At 41.8% G+C, this 18245-nt stretch overlaps 1 protein-coding gene across 4 annotated transcripts in view; it reads right to left on the bottom strand.

Moving 5' to 3' along the window:
* GPNMB (glycoprotein (transmembrane) nmb) overlaps nt 345–18245 on the bottom strand; it is a 34074-nt gene continuing 16173 nt past the window's right edge. For 2 of the 4 annotated variants that reach the window (XM_021101919.1, XM_021101918.1), the window contains 7 exons: nt 16294–16452; nt 15368–15679; nt 13843–13941; nt 12579–12681; nt 10425–10639; nt 6282–6375; nt 345–1416 (listed from right to left, as the gene is read on the bottom strand). In XM_021101919.1, the coding sequence (XP_020957578.1) occupies nt 1278–1416; nt 6282–6375; nt 10425–10639; nt 12579–12681; nt 13843–13941; nt 15368–15679; nt 16294–16452 (1121 nt within the window). In that variant the 3' untranslated portion in view covers nt 345–1277. Of the gene's footprint in view, nt 1417–4921; nt 4989–6281; nt 6376–10424; nt 10640–12578; nt 12682–13842; nt 13942–15367; nt 15680–16293; nt 16453–18245 lie in introns of those variants that run through there. The other 2 variants (NM_001098584.1, XM_021101920.1) reach the window with 2 other exon arrangements.

Below are 18245 nucleotides of genomic sequence, written 5' to 3'. Positions count from 1 at the left end.
GTCCCTGCCCTTGCTCAGTGGGTTAACGATCCGGCGTTGCCGTGAGCTGTGGTGTAGGTTGCAGGCGAGGCTCGGATCCCGCATTGCTGTGGCTCTGGTGTAAGCCGGTGGCTACAGCTCCGATTCAACCCCTAGCCTGGGAACCTCCATATGCCGTGGGAGCGGCCCAAGAAATAGCAACAACAACAACAACAAAAAGACAAAAGACAAAAAAAAAAAAAAGAATACTTATGAAATTATCAGTGCTCCATGGGGCAATGATAAACAACTTTTTAGGTGTTAAAACTATAAATGAAATTGAAAGGTGAACCACAAATTGGAAAAATAATTTCAATGCCAAGATATTGAGTATTTTCATACTTTATTTTCCAGGAAGGAAAAAAAAATCATGATTGACATATGGTAGTTGTAGTTACAAATCAAAGCAAAATCCTTACTAAGTTTCTATATCATTTGAATGAGGAAAGCAGTAGGAAAACCAGGGGCCTCCTTATTTGGAAAAGGATAATATATTTTTTCAAATATGTGTGCCAGAGTGTGCAGAAATTCAGATATATACACAAGAATGTCAACACTCTGAGGGCAGGGCCATGTATCTAGCAATGTGCCTGATATATAGAAAGTTTACATAGATGTCCATGGGAAAAATGAATGAATGAGTACCATTCCTTTACACAGCATGGCTGGGCAGGTGGTCACAAAAATATTCACACTTACATTAGTTTTGTTCTTGTTTGTTTTAGTATATCCATGATGCACAGGTTACCTGTTATTGTTCTGTTGGGAACGTGTACACATTCATTGAAATAGGATTCAGGTAACTTGAAACATGATTTTCAGAACAGAAATACATTGGTTTTATGTATATGGTTATATGGAAAGCTAGAAAATGTCCAGCCTCTCCTTCCAGGTAACCTAGTTCAGCCTCTGATGAATAGTACCTTCTCCTGCTATTCTGGATTCAGGGAATCTATTCCTACTAATCATCTAAGACATTATAAGTGAAATATAAATCATCATGAAAGAAAGCACTGCTAAGAGGTTTTTTGTCAGTTACATAACATGGCCGAGGCTGCACATAATGTAATTCCTCTCCAGGTCTCTAAAATGTCATTTAACCTATAAAAAATTTTGGACCACCCTAAACCATGATATATAGTTTACAGTAACCTTTTTTAAAAAGTTAGCTGTCATCCACTCTAGCACAGTTCATGTAAACGGCACTGAAGAGTGACCCCTTGGCCAGAAATAAGGTTGAGGATTTAAAGAATTCCCGGTTAGTTCTTGAGCAGTGGATCTTTCTCCTGATTTCCAGGGAAGAACATGGTCTTTGCACGACTGAGGAAAACATTCAGGCCTTTGTCTTTGACCACGATCCCAGTGTTGCTTTCTATCGCTTTGTATTTCCTGTATTTTCTGAAAGCAATGTGTTGGACAGATTAAAAAAAAAAAGATTTCCAGCTGGAAAAGATTGCTTTCTATAATCTTTTACATGCCCAATGCAAAATGTTTAATTCCATTTAAGTCATGGCCTTTAAGACACTGATGTATTGTACAGCAGAAATTATCACAACATTGTAAATCTTTGATAAAACTTTAGAAAATAGAAAGACTGATGTCTTATGAAAATATATTTTCTCTTCTACATTCAAGAAATGTGCTTGCTTGCTAGAGATTGTATGTTAAACATCAAACTGATACAATTTGGTAAAGTTATTGATACTTTGCAACATTTTTTAGGATTAAAAAACACAGTAAAATTAATAGGCTATTTGGTATTCATCATTCAACGGAAGACTTTCCTCCCACACACAAAATGTTTAATGTCAAAGAAAGGAAAATGGTCCTTTTGTGTAGGAATATGCTATCTATTTTTGACAATATACTCATTTGATTTAAAGTGTTAGAACCAGTTCTTTGAAAGAGTAAACAAAATTGACAAACCTCTGGTCAGGCTTACCAAGAAGAAAAGAGAGAGTACCCAAATAAACAAAATAAGAAATGAAAAAGGAGAATTTGCAACTGTCACTGCACAAATACAAAAACCAGAGGAGGACACTATGAATAATTATATGCTGACAAATTTGACAACCTAGAAGAAATGGACAACTTTCTGAAAACATACAGTCCACCAAAACTGCAGCAAGAAGAAATAGATAATTTGAAGAGACTGATCACTAGAAATGAAATAGAACCTGTAATTTAAAAAAAAAGTGCTATGAAAAAAAATCCAGGACAAGATGTCTTCACAGGTGAATTCTACCAAGTATTTAAAGAACTTATAGCTTCCTTCTCAAACTCTCCCAAAATATTGAAGATGAGGGAACACTTTCAAAGATATTGTATGAAGCTACTATCATCCTAATATCAAAACCAGACAAAGATACTACCAAAAAAGAAAATTATAGGGAGTTTCCATTGTGGCTCAATGTTAATCAACCAGACTAGTATCCATGAGGATGCAAGTTCAATCCCTGGCCTCTCTCAGTGGTTCCATAAGCTGTGGTGTAGGTCATACACGTGGCTATGATTCTGCATTGTTGTGGCTGTGGTATAGGCCAGCAGCTTCAGCTCTGATTTGACCCCTAGCCTGGGAACTTCCATATGCCAAACATGCAGCCCTGAAAGAAAGAAAGAAAGAAAGAAAGAAAGAAAGAAAGAAAGAAAGAAAGAAAGAAAGAAAGGAAGGAAGGAAGGAAGGAAGGAAGGAAGGAAGGAAGGAAGAAAGAAAGAAAGAAAGAAAGAAAGAAAGAAAGAAAGAAAATTAAAGACTGATATCTTCAATAAATATAGATGCAAAAATTCTTTAAAACATTCTAGCAAACCAAATTCAAAAACACATACAAAAGATCACACACCGTGACCAAGTGGAATTCATCACAAGTTCACAAGGATGGTTCAACATACGCAAATCAACGTAACATACTACATTAACAAAAGTAAAAAAATGCTGCAGGAGTTCCTGTCGTGGCGCAGTGGTTAACGAATCCGACTAGGAACCATGAGGTTGTGGGTTCCATCCCTGGCCTTGCTCAGTGAGTGGGTTAAGGATCTGGTGTTGCCGTGAGCTGTGGTGTAGGTTGCAGACGTGGCTCGGATTCCACGTTGCTGTGGCTCTGGCATAGGCCAGCGGCTACAGCTCCAATTTGACCCCTAGCCTGGGAACCTCCATATGCCAAGGGAAGTGGCCCTAGAAAAGGCAAAAAGACAAAAAAAAAAAAAAAAAAAAAAGAAATTAAAAATGCTACAAAAAAAGTATTTGACAAAATTTAATACCCATTCATGATAAAAAAAAAAAAATCTTACCAAAGTGTGTATAGAGGGTGGGTGTATTATCTCAACATAATAAAAGCTACTATTGACAAACCCATAGCCAATATAATACTCAACAGAGAGAGGCTGAAACCCGTCCCACTAAATTCTGCAACAAGACAAGGATGCCCACTCTCACCACTTCTATTAAACATAGTATTGGAAGTCCTAGTCACAGCATTCATACAAGAAAAAGAAATAAAGGTATCCAAATCAGAAGGAAAGAATTAAAATTATTATATGCGGATGACATGATATCATATATAGAAAACCACAAGTTCACCACACAAACTACTAGATCTGATAAAGGAATTCAACAAGTAGTAGGACACAAGATTAACATTCAAAAATTGGTCACATAATATGCTATCAATGAAATATCAGGAAAGGAATGTAAAAAAAATACCTTTAAAAATCAAACCAGGAAAAAATAAATAAATAAAATATAAGGAGTTCCCATTGCACAGTGGAAATAAATCTGACTAGTATCCATGAGAATGTGGGTTCAGTCCCTGGCCTCACTTTGGTGGGTTGGGGATCTGGCATTGCTGTGAGCTATGGTATAGGTCATAGATGTGGCTCAGATCCCATGTTGCTGTGGCTATTGTGTGGGCCGGCAGCTGTAGTTCCAATTTGATTCCTAGCCTGGGAACTTCCATGTGACATAGGTGCGGCCCTAAAAAAGCAATAAATAAATAAAAAATAAAAATCAAACTAGGAGTTCCTGTTGTGGTGCAATGAGATTAGTGGTGTCTTGGGAATGCTGGGATGCAGGTTCAATCCCCAGCCCAGCACAGTGGGTTAAGGATCTGGCATTGCAGCAGCTGCAGCTTAGGTTATGACAGCAGCTCAGATCTGATCCCTGGCCTGGGAACTTCATATGCCAAGGGGCAGCCAAAAATGAAAAAAAAAAAAATCACAACAACAACAACAAAAATCTAGGAATAAGTCCGATCAAGGAGGTGAAAGACATAACTGAGAATTATAAAACATTAATAAAGGAAATAAAGAGGACTCAAGGAAATGGAAAGATATCCCACGCTCCTAGATTGGAAGAACTAATATTGTTAGAACTGCCATACTACCCAAAGTAATCTACAGAGTTAATGAGCTCCCCATCAAATTACCAATGTAACATTTTTCACAGAACCACAACAAATAATCCAAACATTTATATAAAATTTCCATATATATAAGAACCCTATCTGACGAGGACCCATGAGGTTGTGGGTTCAATCCCTGGCCTTGCTCAGTGGGTTAACGATCCAGAGTTGCCGTGAGCTGTGGTGTAGGTTGCAGACAAGGCTCAGATCCCAAGTTGCTGTGGCTCTGGCGTAGGCTGGCGGCTACACATCTGATTCGACCCCTAGCCTGGGAATCGCCATATGCCACGAGAGCAGCCCAAGAAGTGGCAAAAAGACAAAAAAAAAGAAAAAAGAAAAAAGAACCCTAGAGGACAAAAAACAATAGGAGGCCTAACTCTCCCAGACTTTAGACAATATTACAAAGCTATAGTAATCAAAACAGTGTGGTATCAGTACAAAAACAGACATATGGATCAATGAAACAGAATAGAGGACCCAGAAATAAACCCACACACTTACAGTCCATTAATTGGTGACAAAGGAAGGCAAGAATATAAAACGGGGAGAAGACAGTCTCTTCAGCAAGTGGTGCTGCAAAAGTTGGACAGCTGTATGTAAATCAATGTAATTAAAACATTCTCACACTACCCACAAAAATAAACTCAAAATGCCTTAAAGACTAACATAAGATATAACTCTGTAAAACTCTTAGAAGAGAACATAAGCAAAACATTCTCTGACATAAATGTACAAATGTTTTATTAGATCAGCCTCCCAAAGCAATGGAGATAAAAACAAAAATTAACAAATGAGAATAAACCTACAGAATGGGAGAAATTATTTCCAAATGTAACTGACAATGGCTTAATCTACAAAATATGCAAACTCATACAACTCAACCACAAAAAAACAACCCAATCAAAAAATGGGCAGAAGACCTAAATAGACATTTCTCCATATAAGACAGATAGATGGTCATAGACACATGAAAAGATGCTCAATATCACTAATTATTAGAGAAATGAAAATCAACACTGTAATGAGGTACCACCTCATACCAGTCAGAATGGCCATCTACACAATAAGTCTACAAATAACAAATGCTGGAGAGGGTGTGGCAAAAACAGAACCCTCCTACATTGGTAGGAATGTAAATTGGTACAGCCACTATGGAAAACAGCATGAAAGTTCTTCAGAAAACTAAATATAGAACTCCTATTTGATCCAGAAATTCCACTTCTGGGCACATATCTGGATAAAACTACAATTCAAAAAGGTACAGACATTCCTTTGTTCACTGCATCACTACTCACATAGCCTAAACATGGAAACAACCTAAAAGTCCACTGACAGATGAATGGTTTAAGATGTGATGTATATATACAATGGGATACTATCCAGCTATAAAAAAGAACAAAATAATGCCATTTGTAGCAAGATGGATGCAAACTAGAAATTCTCAAACTAAGTTCAGTAAGTCAGAAAGATAAAGCTAAATATCCCATGATATCACTTATATATAGAATCTTAAGTGTGGCACAAATGAACCCATCTACAAAACAGAAACAGACTCGCAGACATAGAGAACAAACTTACAGTTGCCAAGGGGAAGGGCAAAGGGAGCAGGAGGGACTGGGAGTTGGGGTTAGTAGATGCAAACTATAACATTTGGAGTGGAGAAACAACAAGGTCCTACTGTATAGCATATGGAGTTATATCCAATCTCCTGGGATAGATCATGATGGAAAAGAACGTATGTGTGTGTGTGTGTGTGTGTATACATATCATTGAGTCACTTTGCTGAATAGCGGAAATTGGCGCAATGTTGTAAATCAACTATAATTTAAAAATTAAAAAAATAAAGTGTAAGAATGAGCAACTTACTTGGACACCAAAATGGCAATCACAGTGACAAATATGGTCAAGAAGCCAACGAAGACCAGGATCCCATTTGTCATTCTTAAAAGGAAGGCTGGGTCTTAAAACAGAAACAAGGCCATGTTAGCGACAACTTGCACTGAGAGGACGTGCTGCTTGGAATGCAATTGAATAAACAAGGAAGGGAGCTAACAGAATATATATGGCTGGCTCTGGACTTGCAGTAATCTTTTCCATTACATAATACATAGTCTTTGGGGCTGCTTACCGTCCATTTAGAGAATGAGTTAGCATGTCTGGAACACTGTGATAAGGCTTCAAGAGAGAGATGTCATGTCCTGGAGATACCTGCTAGTGACTTAGCTGACCCAGCTGCACCCATGTGGTGGAAGCCTTCATGATCCTCCTGCTCACTCCTCTGGCCTCGTCTCCCACTACCTACCTACCTGCCAGCTGGGCGCAAAACCCCATCATTTCCATGCTTTTTTTTTTGCTTTTTAGCCCGGCACAGTTCCCAGGCTAGGGGTCAAATAAGAGCTACAGCTGCCAGTCTACACCATAGCCACAGCAACACCAGATCTCAGTCGCGTCTGTGACCTACACCGCAGAAACATTGGATCCTGAATTCACTGATGGAGGCCAGGGATTGAACCTGTGTCTCATCAATATTAGTCAGATTCATTTCCGCTGTGCCACAATGGAAACTTCTCCATGCTCTTTCAAATCTCCATGCCTTCTGCTGAGAATGTCCTTCCCCCACCTCATCTCAAGTGTCTGCCCTTTGGGACACCTTCTAGACATGCATGCAGGCACTGGGTCTTGCCTTCCTCTGTCACTTCTCTCCTTGTCTCTCTTCATCTCCCTCTATCACATTGTATTACAATTACTTTTTTCCCCCTGCTCCACCAGGAATCAAATCTGTACCACAGCAGTAACCCAAGCCACAGTAGTGAAAACACCAGAACCTTAACCCACTGAGTCACAAGGGAACTCCTGCAATTACTTATTTGCAACCATTTCTCTCCTACTGCATTATGAGGACCACAGAGCAGGTAGTATGTCTTCTCTGCACTCTTAGAACCCAGGAAATGAACTAGTCTTGTCTCTGCCACTGAAGTGTAATAAGAGTTTGTTTATTTTCCCCCCTCTCCTCTGTCACTGTCAAAGTTCTGGCCATCATCCCTCTCCTGAGACGACCTCTTCCCTGTCCACCTGCTTCCACTGTTACCTTCCAATAATCCTTGCCTCACTCAGCAGTCTGGATGATCTCCTAAAGGCATCAATCAGATCATGCTTCAACCCTGCCAGTGGTTCCCTTACTCACAAAATAAAACTTGAATCCTACCCAGTGGTAGTGATCTAGGTGGGCTGCTCATCTGTGAAATGCAGGTCTCAGTTCACAGGGTGCCACTGGGTTGTCAGGACTTTCTTGACCTTCCAGTCTATAGAGCCAACCTCTGTCCCCTCTCTCCCACGCTTGGCACTCTCCATGCCCTGACCTTGTCTCACTGTCTTCACAATCTCTTCTTGTTTATTGTCTCTCTGCTCACAAAAGCCAGGACCCTCTCTGCTGTTTGCCTGGTGCCTGGGACTGTGCTGGGGATGCAGTGGACACTGGACAAGTATTTGTGGAAAGCATCACAGGTACTTAATGAATGTTCACTGAATCAATAACTAACAGTCCTTTCAGCTAAATGTCTAGGTGTTTGTCTTTGAACAATGATTGGTTTTTGAAATCCTGACTTTGAAACCCAAGTCACCAAATTACAATTCTTGCTGGATTAAAAGCCCTCTGGATGAGCTTTCTTTATCCGAATTTTGACAATGGCTCAGGGGGCACAGTCTTTGAGCATTCGCCTGCTGTGGCCCCATTTGCCTGGCAAAGCAATAAAGCTACCTTTTTCTCCTTTGTCAAAAAAAAAAAAAAAAAAAAAAAAGGAGTTCCCGTCGTGGCGCAGTGGTTAACGAATCCGACTAGGAACCATGAGGTTGCGGGTTTGGTCCCTGCCCTTGCTCAGTGGGTTAACGATCCGGCGTTGCCGTGAGCTGTGGTGTAGGTTGCAGACGCGGCTCGGATCCCGCGTTGCTGTGGCTCTGGCGTAGGCCGGTGGCTACAGCTCCGATTCAGCCCCTGGCCTGGGAACCTCCATATGCTGCGGGAGCGGCCCAAGAAATAGCAACAACAACAAAAAGACAAAAAAAAAAAAAAAAAAAAAAAAAAAAAAAGAAAGAAAGAAAGAAAATGGGTTAGGTCATCCTTAAAGTTATTACTCGCTACAAGAAGGATTAAAGGAAAGCCAATATCCAAACATCTCATCCAGATAAGAGAACAGTGGTTTGCCCCAACTGAGAAAGATCCAAAGAATAGGTTATGACTCTAAAAGGCCACTCTAAACAACAACTGCAGCAGCACAAGAAGAATAACCTCAGAAGCTCCTAGAGGTGATAAAACTGAAGGTCCACACTCACTTGGATCCTCTCTCTGCCCAGCTCCCCAAGTCTCCTCCCCAGACCTGCACCCCGCCTGGGAAGAAGCACGGTACTTTTGCATCTTTCGTTTGTTTGTTTTGAAATGTACACCTTGGATCTCACCAACAGTAAACCTTCATGCAAATAATTATATGTGTGATTACTTATGCTTTTCTTTCAAAGAGGTTAAAGCTGCCTGTGATAGAGTCAGTCAGTAAATACATGTTTAAGTACATTTTCCTTTATGAGAAAGCTATTTGTAAGTCATCAGACTGTACCTGACAATACTCAAATTGAGGAGCAAAACACGTGCCGTTAGTGTGTGCACAATTTAATCTGTCCTTTCCGTCTCACCATGTAGCATTTCTTCTAGGTGATAACGCAATATCTTTTAACATAGTTGTAAGTGAAATTCAGTTAGGGTCACCAGGTATAATCGTTATGGGATGGAGAAAATTAGAAGCCACACATAAATGGAAATTTCTCAGTGAAATTACTTCATCCACTGTGTTAACATTTTACCTCTCTGAGTACTTAAGGGGGCAACAAGTAGTTTTTCTGGTGAATATTTAAGGTGTAGGTAAATTCCTTTGGTTCTGTCTTGGTGTAATGCTTGGTAGAATTTGGGAAGGTAAAGAGAGGGCACCTGGGAGTTCCCGTCGTGGTGCAGTGGTTAACGAATCTGACTAGGAACAATGAGGTTGTGGGTTTGGTCCCTGCCCTTGCTCAGTGGGTTAAGGATCCGGCGTTGCCGTGAGCTGTGGTGTAGGTTGCAGATGTGGCTTGGATCCCGCGTTGCTGTGGCTCTGGCATAGGCTGGTGGCTACAGCTCTGATTTGACCCCTAGCCTGGGAACCTCCATATGCCGCGGGAGCGGCCCAAGAAATAGCAAAAAGACAAAAAAAAAAAAAAAAAAAAAAAAGAGGGCGCAAAGAGAGGGCACCTGGCAAGTTAGAGGGAACCAGGAGTCCACCTGGTTTCTCATTTCTCTTCTTGGCTTCTCACCTTTGCCCAGGTGGATCCTTTTTGGCTGCACTTGAGGCATATGAAGTTCCCAGGCTAGGGGTCGAAATGGAGCTGCAGCTGCCACTCTACACCACAGCCACAGCAACATGGAATCCGAGCTGTGTCTGCAACCTACACCATAGCTCATGGCAATCCTGGATCCTTAACCCACTGAATGAGGCCAGGGATCAAACCTGTATCCTCATGGATACTAGTCTGATTCATAACCTGCTGAGCCATGGTGGGAACTCCTGCCCAGGTGGATTCTAACGACAATATAACACCAGCTTCCCCTCTGTTATAGTTTAATTGGAGAACATTATTATTTTTTGATGTTGGGCTTTACACTTTCCTGTTGAAATACAAATCTATTCAAGCATGCAGAGATCATATCCCATTATTACTGGTCCATGATCACAGCTGCTTTTTTTTTTTTTTTTCATCAGAAGGCTTTTCTTTGGCCATTATTTCATTGGGTCTCTCTCTCTCTGATCCCTAAGTAGATCTGCTATTCGATTTTAATGCCAGTTCTCAAATCCACGTTAACAAGAGTTCAATGAATTTTACACTGAAATGAAACTAAATATTGAGAGTGAAGCCTTGAATAGCTTTAGTATTAGACACACACTTAATCTGTGATATGAAATAGGCACACAACCATAAAACAAAACTTACCTCTGCCGGGGATAGAGACAAGGGTGCTCGTGAGGGCCAGACTTGCATCATCCCCCAGAGTGAGGTTCATGCAGTAGGTCCCAGGACTGCTGAAGGCTCTCCTCACCGTCAGCAAGCAAGTGTCACCCAGGTCTTCATCCACAGTGTTGCAGACTGTGTCCTGGGTGACCTGGCAGGTGGGGTCAGAGATTATGGTACAGATCTCCGTGGGGATGCTGAGGGCATAAGTGTCACCAAGAGGGAGAGAGGGGAATGTAATGTCAGTTTAAAAGGAAAAATCATTATGTTTCCATAAAATTGAATCCCACCTTGTTCTTACCCAAACTATATGATGTGAAATTGTCACACATAATTTACTCTTAAACAAGCCTGGGTGGGGAGTTTCCTAGTGTTGCAGAAGGTTAAAGATCCAGTGCTGTCACTACAGAAGTTCAGGTTGCTGCTGTGGGGCAGGTTCGATCCCTGGCCTGGGAACTTCCAGGTGCCACTGGCAAAAACAAAACAAAAACCAAAAAACAAAACCGAGGCTGGGTGTGAGCTATGGCTTCCTCGGAATCCCCAGAAAGATGAGGCCAGGTGCTGGAGGAGGAAGAAATTATGTCCCTCAAGGCAGGGGGCTGTTGGCAACTTCCTCTACTTTCTGGCTCCCCAGATACCCAAAGATGCAGATGGCTTAGCTGTTAGGCAAAGATAGCATTAAATGCCAGTCAGCTCTGCGTGGGCTCCTGTAAACAGATAACAATGACAAGAGCAGCAACCAGAGCTGTTTGTGCAGCAGCCACTGTGGGCCAGGCCCTGAGTTTTAGGTGACACGGTCTTGTCTGTCCCTCTCAACAACCTTCTGAGGAAACTAATATGCTCCTAACTCAGCAGGAGGGGAGATCACAACAGCGTCAGAGGTGGAGCTGGAACATCAACAAAAGATGATTGACAGCTGTCCGTGTGACCACTGATCTGCCTGGCCATGTGTTACCATCTCAGCCAGTGTTTCACTCCTGAGTAGACTTTCTCAATGGAGAGACTGGGCCAGGGCATGGGCTCAGAAATAAGAGGAGGACATGATTTCTTTTCACCCGGTCCCCGGCCTTTTGCAGCAGCTTCACCCCTTCAGGGGGTCAGGATTTTCTTTTTTCTTTTTTTGCTTTTTAGGGCCACACCTATGGCCTATGGAAGTTCCCAGGCTAGGGGTTGAATTGGAGCTACAGCAGCTGGCCTATGCCACAGCCATCGCAACTCGGGATTCAGGCCGTGTCTGTGATCTACACCATAGCACATGGCAACGCCAGATCCTTGACCCACTGAGCGAGGCTAGGGATTGAACCCGCAACCTCATGGATCCTAGTCAGGTTTGTTAACCACTGAGCCATGAAGGGAACTCCCAGGATTTTCTTCATTTTGTCACCCTCAGCCCACTCTCTCCCCACACTAAGGAACTTCTTAGCTATTGCTTTTGGTCAAATATGGCCTTATTTTTATACTGTCTCGTTCTCTCGATTTATTTACACATCACATATGCATACATTTTAATTACATGATTTACATGTTATATGTAAATCAGGCAATAACATATTTAATAGATTAATTGCTATAGTATTTATGTATTTATTAATTTACATTTAATCTATTATATATAGTTATAACCAAACCATAGCAAGTCAAATTATATAATGCATTAGAAAGAGCTTTTTAAGTATGTAAAGAGAGACAGGACTACTAGGCATTGCAATTAATTAGAAGCCTTTCCACACTTGCTCCCCTTACTCTAGAGGAGCCTCAGGAAACTTAATAGGGTCTGAGCCAGACCTCAGTCTGTGAACTTGGCTCTGCCAGGTATCTGCTGTCTAGGGAGGTAAGTTCTATAATCACTGTTTACCTTCTCTGATCTGTAAAGTGCGGAGACTCAGACAATTGTGTGAGGATTTGACATGCAAACAGATGTAAAGTGTTAAGAACATAACTCAGTCATTATTATTTAACAGTTAAAGAAAATGAGCATTGTTCAACTCTAGCAAAACAGGTGCATGCTTGAGAGCACTGCGGAGGGTCCTCCCTTGCCCCAGCTTACTAAGGAGCTAGAATCCAGGTCAGCTTAAAGGAGAGAGAGTGAGATGTGAAGGCCTCACTTGGCCCCTGCCTCTGAGACTATGTACTCACCTCCCCTGGCAGGTCAGGACAAAATCCACCAGGGAGTCATCAGGCTGTGGCCCTGGTGTCAGCACATCTGTTACTTGGAGGATGTTAACTTGTAGAATTCCCGCTAAAAAACAAAGCCCCCAAAACACATCAAAATACAATGGAAACCAAACCATCTCTCTCTCTTTTTTGGCCACACCCAAAGCATGCACAAGACCCCAGGCCAGGGATCAAACCCAAGCCACAGCAGTGACAATGCTGAGTCCTTATGCACTAGGCCATTAGGGAACTCCCAAACCAACCGCTTCTTAACAAGTCAGAAAGCTCAACAAAATGGACACAGCCTTCTTGCTGTGCCAGATCCAGAACGCTACCCCAGAGCTCTGCAGAGATGTCAGGCAGCACTTTCAAAGTCAAATGGAACTGTTCTTCAGCCCAACCTCCATATTTACTCCTGGAGCCTGGGTACATTCAGAGGGCAGTACTCCCTCCAGGCAGGTGTTTCAGGACAAAGGGATCCTGGATGGAGGCAGCCTCAGGATCAGGCCTCAGCCAGGGTCTCTCCTGCCAAGTTGGCCCAGCTCCAAAGTGCCCAGCATAGGTTTAGCCCTGCCCATCTCCTCTGTTGGGCACCATGAGCGGTGCCCCACACGCATAGCCCTGGGTGGCGGCACTGTCTGTTCCCCTTCCTCTCTCTCTTTTTTTTTTTTTTGGTCTTTTTTTTCTTTTTTTTAGGGCTGCACCCGAGGCATATGGAGATTCCCAGACTAGGAGTCCAACCGGAACTATACTATAGCCACACGGGATCCGAGCCACATCTGTGACCTACTCCACAGCTAATGGCAATGCCAGATCTGTAACCCACTGAGCGAGCCTAGGGATCGAACCTGCGTCCTCATGGATGCTAGTTGGGTTCATTACTGCTGAGCCATGATGGGAACTCCCACCCCTGTTCTTACACACAGGAAGTGTGATTTCATGAAGTCACAAAGGTGGAAGCTGTGGGAACCTGCAACTGGCCTTCCTTCAGGCCACATTCATTCCGGGTTCTGGGGCTGCACAGGGTGGGGGGGTCCAGGCCCTGGCGGGTTCATCAGTAGGTGGGCTTCGCAGAGGCTCCAGGCTGCCTAAGGAAGCAGGTGGAACTCTAGAAACTAGTGGAGTCTTGGCTTGTGCACATGTGTGCCAGTACCTCAGACAGAGTAGGTGCCCTTGCTCTCCAGAGTCAGGGAAGGGAGTCAGTGGCCCAAGTTGGATTCTAGACCTCTTTCCCCCATGGTCTTACCTACAATTGTGATGGTGGCCATAAAGTAGCCATATCTGTTAATCTTGCAGTTTTCAACAGGAATCTCCCTCAGCTCCAGGGGTTTGCCACCAGCGAGAACTGGAGAGTTTGAATAAGATTTTACATTAGTTGATGAGGATGTAAAAGAGATATATACATGATATAACCAAAAATCTAAACATCTGTCTACTTGTTCTTTAGAACAACATCAAGAATCTACACTATTAAATTGCCATGAAATTTGAACCACATTTGTAACAATTCATATGGATGTGAGTGCGATAAGGCATTATAGACTCGTTAAATTATGTGACTAAACACAATCCCATATCTTGTTCAAATACACATAGCAAATTAAAGGTAGAAGCCCTATTAAAGTATGTAAAACAGGAGTTCCCACTGTGGCCCAGGGGATTAAGGACACAACGTTGTCTCTTCGAGGATGTGGTTCGATCCCTGGCCTCATTCAGTGGGTTAAGGATCCAGCGTTACTGTGGCTGTGGTATAGGCTGCAGTTGCAGCTCCGATTTGACCCCTGGCCTGGGAACTTCCATGTGCCAGAAGTGCTGATGTAAAAAGAAAAAAATGTGTAAAACAACAATCATAATGAAATAAAGCAGGCCATAAGAGATAAAAATTGTGTTTTAAATTTAAAGGAAGGTATTCTGGGCTTATAGTCTAGGTTCGTTGTTTTTAGCTGTTTGAGACCAGGGGCCTATCATTTAACCTCTCTATGCCTCAATTTGCTTATCTGTAAGATAGGAATAATCATTAACTGACCTACTAGGGTTGAACTATGAAAGTTAAATCAGATAAGGTACATAAAATTTGCTTTTCATGCCTGCCACATAGGAAATACTTAATATCAGTTTCTTATCCTAATATGTATTTCTCTACATCTATTTAGACATAGATGTGCTGTAACATTTAAGATATGTAATTTCAAATGTTAACGTGGGTATGAGTAGATTAAGAAGCAAACAACATGAAAAAAAGTCAATTATTTCCCTCTTTGAATGTCTCACAGCTCCTAAGCTTCAATTCTAGAAATCTTAATTTTTTTAATTTTTATTTTTAGGGCTGCACCCATGGCATATGCAAGTTCCCAGGCTAGGGGTTGAATGGGAAATCCAGCTGCTGGCCTACACCACAGCCACAGCCGCAGCCACACAAGAGCCTAGCTGCATCTGAGACCTACACCACAGCCCATGGCAATGCCAGATCCTTAACCCACTGAGTAAGGCCAGGGATCAAACCTCATCCTCATGGATGCTAGTCAGATTCATTTCCACTGAGCCACGATGGGAGCCCCCAGAAAGTGACTTTAAATGCATTCTCCTTTCTTCCATATTCTAACTTCTAAAATGGTAAGAAAGTAGCTAAGGGAAATCAACATGTATGAAATGGAATCATGGCAGAGTCTTTACACAATCTCTTTAACTAAGGATCTAATAACACAACCCATGAGTTGTTTTCTAGCTGCTAAGGAACCTCAACCAACAAAAATTACCTGGTAAATACTTACACAAAGAAGGGGTGGTTTTTGGAGGTCTGGGTGAAGGTGAAGAACAAAGTCCAGGCACTGTAGCTTGCACAGTGAGGTTGAAGCTGAAGGTTCCATTGAGCACATAGGTATGGTTCATAATGGGATTGTTAGAAACAAACAGACCAGTATTATCCCCAAAATTCCACTTGTAGTAAATGGCAGACTCATTGAGGAAGTGGCTGGGATCATGAATCAGGACATTGAAGATAATGGGGAGGTCCTTGAGGAAGATTTCATCAGATGAATTTCGATTGTTCTTCTGGGACATAGTCACAAATATGGGAATCTGGTCTAAAAGAAAGAAAGAAGGCACAATTCCTTGATTTTATGTGGATGAATTCATTAATGCTTTTAGACTAGCCATTAAAATTAGGGATAATGCAGCATCATTTTCCCTTTCTTTATGCAAGCTGTCTAGAGTTTTCCCAGGATATTCTGGAAAACATAGATGGAAGACATTATGAAATATATAATCTTGGAGTTCCCATCGTGGCTCAGTGGTTAACGAATCTGACTAGGAACCTTGAGGTTGCAGGTTCGATCCCTGGCCTTGCTCAGTGGGTTAAGGATCCGGCGTTGCCATGAGCTGTGGTGTAGGTTGCAGACAAGGCTCGGATCCTGTGTTGCAGTGGCTCTGGTGAAGGCCGGCAGCTGTAGCTCCAATTAGACCCCTAGCCTGGGAACCTCCATATGCCACGGGAGTGGCCCAAGAAATGGCAAAAAGATGAAAAAAAAAAAAAAAAAAAAGAAAAGAAAAGAAAAGAAAGAAATGCATAATCTCGAAAAGGAGTCCACATGAACTGTATCCTCACCTGGGATCCTTGGCTCTAGCTCTATCTTAACCCACTAATGTCACCAGGATTAAGTGCCTTGTTCTCAGTTAACTTGGAGTTCATACCACTCACCTGTTACCACATAGACATCTTTCACTTTTGCGATGGGAACATACGTCCGTCCGTGTCTTCTGTAGACAGTCACTTCCATGACTTGAGGCCCAAGAGTCACGTTGGCTGTGTTTATAGAAACACTCACTGAACACCGTCCCAATTTCTGGAAATACTGACCTTTGAGAGGATGAAAATTCTTAGTTATTGGCTACATTATATGCTCATTATTAGAAAGTTGATGTTTCTTAAAGACTAGCAACTGCCATTTAAAGAGTGTTCTGGGAAAAAAAAAAAAAAAAAAAAAGGAGGGGGATGATGTGGTCCTGGCTCCTTCAGAAAGGAAGATGGTGCTCATTTTTATGGAAAACCTAATGAAACAAACTCACAATGACATAAATTGTATATAGTTGGTTAAAATGAAAAGAGCTATTTAGTGGGATAATACAGTTAGCCCTCAGTTTACAAATAAATAATTTTTATAAGGACGTTATCTGGCACTTGAAATTTTTCCACACATAATATATTTTAAAAATTGGGGGGAGTTCCCATCGTGGCTTAGCAGTTAACAAACTCTACCAGCATCCATGAGGACTTGAGTTCAATCCTTGGCCTTGCTTAGTGGGTTAAGGATCTGGCGTTGCTGTGAGCTGTGGTGTAGGTCGCAGACACAGCTCGGATGCCATGTTGCTGTGGCTGTGGTGTAGGCCTGAGGTTACAGATCCAATTGGACCCATAGCCTGGGAAACTCCATATGCTGTGGGTGCGGCCTTAAAAAGGAAAAAAAAGTCTACAAATAATAAATGCTGGAGAGGGTGTGGAGAAAAGGGAACCCTCCCATGCTGTTGATGGGAATGTAAACTGGTACAACCACTATGGAGAACAGTATGTAGGTTCCTCAGAAAACTGAATATAGAATTACTATATGATCCAGCAAGCCAACTCCTGGGCTTATATCCAGACAGAACTGTAATTCAAAAAGATACATGCACCCTATGCTCATAGCAGCTCTATTCACAGTAGCTAAGACATGGAAACAACCAAAATGTCCACTGACAGAGGAAAGGATAAACAAGATGTGGTGTACATACATGTGTGTGTGTACACACACACACACAAAATGGAATACCACTCAGACATAAAAAATAATGAAATAATGCCATCTGCAGCAACATGGATGGACCTAGAGATTATTACACTAAGTGAAATGAGTCAGACAGAAAGATCACTTATATGTGGAATCTAAAATATAACAGAAATGAACTTATCTATGAAACAGACTCACAAACAGAGAACAGACTTGTAGTTGCTATAGTTGCTAAGGGGGAGGGAGATGGGGGAGGGATGGATTGGGAGTTTGGGACTAGCAGATGCAAATTATTGCATAGAGATTAGAAAAACTCCAAGGTTGAAATATACACCCCCAACACATATATCACTTTGCTGTACAGCAAAAATTAACAAATTGTAAATCAACTATATGTTGATAAAATAAATTAAAAAATGAATTGATGGGCATAACATTTGTTATGTATTTCATACTTTGTTCAACTGGGATGTGTTATGTTGTTTTAATTTGTAAATAAGTTAACTGAGAAAAGAAAAGCTCTCCGTAATTCATGAAAACAGACAAAATATTTAGAAATTTGGAATCTGCAGGACTGATAATGGGATTTGGAACACTCAGGTTCAGGTAGCACCTGGTGAGTCTTTTTTTTTTCCTTTTTGGTCTTTTTGTCTTTTTTTAGGGCATGGCATATGGAGGTTCCCAGGCTAGGCGTCCAATCAGAACTACAGCTACCAGCCTACGCCACAGCCACAGCAATGCAGGATCCGAGCTTCGTCTGTGACCTACACCACAGCTCACTGCAATACTGGATCCTTAACCCACTGATCAAGGCCAGGGATCAAACCTGCAACCTCATGATTCCTAGATGGATTAGTTTCCACAGCACTACAACAGGAACTCCTGG

The sequence above is a fragment of the Sus scrofa genome, chromosome 9 (genome assembly GCF_000003025.6).
Source record: "Sus scrofa isolate TJ Tabasco breed Duroc chromosome 9, Sscrofa11.1, whole genome shotgun sequence".
In the NCBI taxonomy this organism is placed as follows: domain Eukaryota; kingdom Metazoa; phylum Chordata; class Mammalia; order Artiodactyla; family Suidae; genus Sus; species Sus scrofa.
This window is presented reverse-complemented; position numbering and strand designations above follow the sequence as displayed.